The sequence below is a fragment of the Sander lucioperca genome, chromosome 5 (assembly GCF_008315115.2).
Source record: "Sander lucioperca isolate FBNREF2018 chromosome 5, SLUC_FBN_1.2, whole genome shotgun sequence".
Classification (NCBI taxonomy): Eukaryota; Metazoa; Chordata; class Actinopteri; order Perciformes; family Percidae; genus Sander; species Sander lucioperca.
In genome coordinates this window covers 17,259,675-17,265,760 of record NC_050177.1, presented here as the reverse complement: position 1 = coordinate 17,265,760, position 6,086 = coordinate 17,259,675, and the positions used below count along the sequence as shown (strand labels likewise).

Below are 6,086 nucleotides of genomic sequence, written 5' to 3'. Positions count from 1 at the left end.
GGAGCTTCAGCTTTGGCTTCACTTCTTAGACCTTAAAGCTTCGTCCAGTATTTTTTACTGTCTATTTTACAAAGACAGCACCATATTCTGTAAATTTAAATGGCTAACTAGTAACTTTTATAACACTTTCTACTAGCTAGTACAGCAGAAAAGTGAGGCTAGACAAATACAAGACTAGGCTAGCATGTTAACGTTAGCCCAGAAGTCTCGGCTGGCAAGTTAACTTTTGTTGATTCCTTATAGTGCTAATCTGAAGAACACAATGTTAAACATTTCAAGCTATAATGTACAGGTCTACGTGCTAAATACTGTATTAAGCCAATACTTCCTCCCTGCCAGAGAGATATATAAAAACCTTTGGATTTTTACAGTTAGCTACAAGAGCAGCTATGTGTCCAGTCAAACCTGTTCTAACTGTTGAAGCTTGCAGCATACACCAATCACATGTGAGTGTCTACAGTACTGTGTAGTGTGCTGTGGTATATCAACAAAGGACAAACATAAATGATTAGTTTTTCATTAACTAATGGCTTTTAAATGACTTTTTGCCAATCATTATAGTGTTACCAAAGAAGATATGCAACACGGTGCTATTAATACATGAGTTATTTTAGGTAATAAGAAAAAAAAAATTATTTTACATAAACTATCTGATGAAGTCCAAGTATATCTTTGTCTGAACTTGTAACCGCATCTTTATTATCGCTGCCTAAACCTGTAACATGGCTTGGTCAAACCATTTTATTGTTGAATCTGAAAATGTGTTTTTTAAGAAAATAAAATTCTTTTTTCAATTATATATGCCTTTTCCAATTTTGTACTCATACAAAAACATCACACAGAAAGCAAAAACCAACCCGGAAAGAAGCATGCTATGAGATAAGATACATATTTTGCTTTTATTGATGAAAAATGTCAACCTTTAGCTGTTAATGTACAAAAGCATCTGAGTCCTCTTCTCCAATAGTCAAGTAATACTAAGCACTAATACTGGACAAGACATGGGTGTAAAAGAGCATTTTGTACAACATTTAGCTTCGGCAGACAGCGGCACTGACACTGAATCCAACTGAAGCAATTGACTTATATTTTCAAAACATAATAAGAGGGCTGTTATTTGTATTGCATAAAAAACACTTTGTATGTTCCATATATTTTCAGTACCAAAACACAATACTGTATTTTACATCCTTCCCAGGCAGTAGAGCCTTCTTTCATTGCAAATCAAATCACACATCCCATGTATTTACACTTTAGTAATAAAATGGGTAAGTAAGTTCTCTTTAAAATACTTTTCATATGAACAGTAACTTACAGTATATCTTCTAAAATCATTTGGGTATAAAGTGCAATTGGCTGATTCTTAATTCTTATTAGGAATGAAGTAAAACACAGGTGGAAATCAAGTTCCATAGTGTTACATGTGTCCCTCCCCCAAGAGAAAGCAACGTTTGCTAAACCTCGGCGGAGACCAACGTTAGCTTAGCAACCGTAGCTAGGTGAGGCAGGCCTGCCAAACTTTGGATTTCGCAAACACACAAAAAAAAACAATACTATCAAATACAATAGTATCAAAACCGCTTGGAGGGTGGAGTCTTTTTTCAAGAACCAAGAACTCAAAAGAGCATAATTGTAATGAATGTTTTATGTGCTCTAAAGTAAGCTGCACATGTTAGCCTGTACTAGCTAATGTTTGCTTTATGACCTTCAGTAGTAACTTGGCAAAATTACAAAAGACAATGGGCATGTCATTAGATAATTATATTATTTGATTTTACAGGTTACATGAGAAAGAAACCTGCTCAGGACTTAAACATCCACTGGGTGGGGGGTCGATGGTGCCATATCAGAGTTTTAAGGGAATGTTTATGGCCGTGTCCTGCTCTTTATATGTTTTGGAAAGGTTTACACTCCAAAAAAATCCAGCGAAACCTATGTTTGATAGTGTTACGAACTCAGATTATTTCTCATTCGTACATCCTTTTCTCTCATGAAAGTGAAGCATACTGTTAAAATAATTTCTATAGTAAGCATCCAGACCAAAGTTACATTAGATCAAATACCATTTGAATTGCATTTTGAATTATTATACTAGGGTTAACTAGCTCTACCCTTCAATACAAGAACAGTTGTTTCTTTATTTCCATGTCTTCTTCATAAATCATCAGCTGGGGGAGGATGCTTACTTTTGGTGGGACTTGTTAGCTTTAGTCTCAGTCTTTGAGCATCATGTATGTGCATATTTAAGTCTCGTTTACAGGCTTCTCGTTTTAAAACAAATTGGAAACTTTTAAAAGTCAGCTGACACAAGCTAATTAAAGCCCTTAGTCTGCCATCAACAGTTGTCATTTCAGCCAACAAAATCCAGAAATGAAAAGCTGATGTTTACTTCTGTGTGAAATCAAAGACCTATAGTTTCAAAAACATAATATTTTTTTTGTAAATGGCAGCATGGTACGCTTGACAGGTGTAGCAACAATAATGGTGCGTTCACATCAAGGGGGTTTGCCATAATTTGACGGCGCGATTACACAAAAAGTAAATGCAAAGACGCAAATGGACATGACACGATTGGCGCTGCGAGAATGATGCAGAATTAGCGCCAACGCCGCAAATTCACGAGTTGAAATATTTGAACTTGCGCGAAAAATTTGTGTGACATGAAAGCCAATCAGTGTTTAGATCGTCCTGAGGTCCTGACGCTGAATCAGAAATGGAGGAACAGACGATTGTAGCTCTGCAGCTCCTCGTTATCTACAGACAGCGGACGGAAAGATGATTTCTTACAAAAAGTAAGAGAGGAAGTTGGACTACCAATTCAATTCAATTAGTTTTATTGGCATGCATGTATCAAAAACAATATTGCCAAAGCATCACGCAAAATTAAAACAGATACAAATTCAATTCAACAATATAAATAATCAAATCAAAACCAAAGTAACAATACTACCTGGTAAGGTCTAGAACAGGGGTCTTTAACGTTTTTCAAACCAAGGGCCCCTGAACTGATAGAGAAACAAATCAGGGACCCCCTACTACATATATTGTATTAAATGAAGTTGCATATTAAACTGGGCCTACAATATGGTGTCGGGCGGCCTAAAGCCTTTATACATACCTTGTTTTGCATAGAATACTACTATTAAAATAATAATTGTTGGTATGATTTTATAAATTATGTTTTAGTGTTAAACATACATGTGGAACAGTGAATCCTTAGACTTAGCTGTCTCTGTGGCTCTTAGTGACTACCTTACCTATAGGCCAATAAGTCCACATCAGTGGGGATTTATATTTGCTAATAATATGTTGGATTCATGTTAAGACTTCAATTTTTGAAAAAACTTTCAAAAATTAACAATAATTTGGAGGCCACCCTGCAGTGACTTTGAGGACTCCCTGTTGAAGATCTCTGTTCTAGATTTATGTCTGGTGTTGTGTTGATGGAGCAGCTTTAATGTTAGCATAGCGCTGATAAATCCAAACTTGTATACTGTAAATTAACTTACAAAAAAGCAAAATTTTAACCTCAGGTAGCGCTGGAATTGGCAGTCATCCAGAACATTTACTTCCTTGAAAAAGGCGGTGAAATTTGTTATCTGGACATGACGCCGTTTGAATTTCTGACGTAGCCTACCTGGGACTTCCACAGCAGGAACAAAGCAGCCACAGGGGTTATTCGGCCATATTAATGACAGAAAAAACATTGTTGGTGCCTGCAGCTCTACACCGACGGGTAACGCGAGGAAACACAAATGATCAATACGACCAAACTCCTGCGATTAAAGCGGTGTGAATATTCGCTCCGCCTCTGTGTGAACGCGCCATTGTGTGGGCACAATCAATCAATCAAACAATCAATACCTGCACAGGGGGATAGCAGTATTTAAATACCTTAGTCTTATTCTGGGACACGGTAATATCACTCTTATGTCAGAATGCATTTTGCTTAGCAACATCTGTTAATCATTTTTGCCAACAACTTGCAGAAGTGAATCAGAGAATTACCTCACAGAGCAAAAGCACAAGCAAACTGCCGCACTACACTGCTGCTTGACACAAAGCTATTAAAGATTTACAGGTGTTAAATGTTCATGTTGGTGCTACTTGATCATTCGCCTCACCTTTTGCCTCACCATTCACACTACTTGATCCCATTTCCCTGTGCCGTCTCAGCTGGCCATCAGCTTGCATAACAGAAAATTACGACCTGTCACTATCTGACATCTTCATTCATCGCTTAGGTTTCTCACAATACTCCCCAAATACTGACAACATCCTCAGCAGGCTGCTGTCGGGCGGTGAAGAGCCAGTGAGCGCTGACTGATCCTCCCTCGATCTGTTAGGAGTCAGTCCTGAGCCATGCAGCCTCAGGTGTTCCTGAGTGTGAGCATAAGCACAGCACTGAGGTCAGATCTCTATGTCCACTGGCCTAATCTCTCCGGTCTGATTCTCCCGCACCCACAGCTCTCTGTCTCTGGCCGGGTCCACCCCTTGCAGCAGCTGGTCCACCGGCTCCATCGTCTGGACAAACAAAGGACAGCTGATGTTAATGCTGACAGTGGTCAGTGGATTTTTGGTTCCCTCTGCTGGGATAGCTGGGGTAACCATGGGATGGATTCAACTCCAATGTTGTGGTGTTTTTCCGTTGCCACTTTTGGCCGTGCCGAGTGAAACTGAGCCAAGCCAAGTCAAGCCAGCACGTGAATGGAACAGCCATTATGAAAGGCACAATAGTGTGCAACAGAAAAAGTCAGTTGAATGTGCAAAAAACTTTTCTCCAGCCAGCCAGGCATAAGACACTGTATCACTTCGAAGTGTATGCAGCAAATGTAGCAGCAGTTAATAATTTAGTCTCTTAGATTTTGCATCCAATGTATATATTCTATATAGATTTTTGAATATCACCTCTTTCCTCCTTTGTCTGTTATCTTGACTCTTGGCCTGTCTCTGTACTGCTGTGATCTGAATTTCCCCTCTGGATTACTAGTCTGTTTTAGTGCCTCCCGGACATTTTAATTGGTCCAAGGCTTTCACTTAGTCAAAGTGACATTTTCCTTGACTTTGACTTGCAAACGTATTTATCAAAATGTCTTTTGACTTAACACACCATAGTGGAATTTTAGAGAGCTCCAAATGTGTTAAGGTGTTTACCAGTGGCCTCTGAGGATCCTAGGTGTCTGCAGTGCAGAGCCAGAGGCGAGCACAGGCCTGTAGCATTGGCAGGGATGAACAATGCTTTAAGTCTAATGATATACATGTCTTAGTTAGGGAATGTTGGCTCTCTGTAAATGAAAGAGTGTGGTCTAGACCTGATCTATATGAAAAGTGTCCTGAGATAACTGGTATGATTTGACACTATAAATCAAATTAAATTCTCAAAGTTCAGCCCTAACCTTTTAGTTTTTTTAAGTAGTTAAGGTTTACTTACACTTTGGTTGAACATGTCTGTCTCATGTCGGAGGGTGGTGTACTGACACAGATGCTGTCTGATCATCTCCACCCGCTCCACCTCCAGCCGCTCCAGCTCCTGAGGAGAGAACTGGCTGAGTCACTTCCATCTGCCTACACCGTGCAGAAGACATGCTCTACAATGCTAACAGGGGACTTTCAATGACTTAAAAAGAATGACTGATACATTCCTTGTTTGGCAAACACTGTTCAGGGGATCAAACGTATGACTCTAAAGTGACCAAATGGAAATGAACTTTCAAGTTTTGTAAATACATGTAAAAATTCAGAGGGAACCCTATTGCATTGCTTCTGGGAATGTACATCCAGGCCCCTAAACATACATAATGGGTATTAGAGAGGAGTTTCCCATTTCTATCGCACTCTGTAGGTGTATTTTGTATGTGGATTAAAAGGTCCATTAATTACCTAAAAGGAAACAAAAATATGAAGCTTTTTGTACAAAGCTGGAAAGAAAATATGAAATCCTTTTTTTATTATTTGACCTGAGAAATCATAGACACTACATGTGGACTAAGAGTGAATAGATATAGTGTACATGGCTGTGTATATGAGCACATGGGCATGTACATTATTATTACAGGTGTAATAAATACAGTATGTTTGTGTGGAAT

General features: G+C 38.8%; 1 protein-coding gene across 1 annotated transcript in view; it reads right to left on the bottom strand.

The window, feature by feature from the left end:
• Window positions 1-3,138: 3,138 nt before the first annotated feature.
• LOC116067528 (growth arrest-specific protein 7-like) overlaps window positions 3,139-6,086 on the bottom strand; it is a 60,007-nt gene continuing 57,059 nt past the window's right edge. Inside the window, exons 13-14 of the mRNA XM_031324012.2 lie at window positions 5,432-5,530; window positions 3,139-4,524 (exon numbers count right to left, since the gene is read on the bottom strand). Of these exons, the coding sequence (XP_031179872.1) occupies window positions 4,411-4,524; window positions 5,432-5,530 (213 nt within the window). The 3' untranslated portion in view covers window positions 3,139-4,410. The remainder of the gene's footprint in view (window positions 4,525-5,431; window positions 5,531-6,086) is intronic.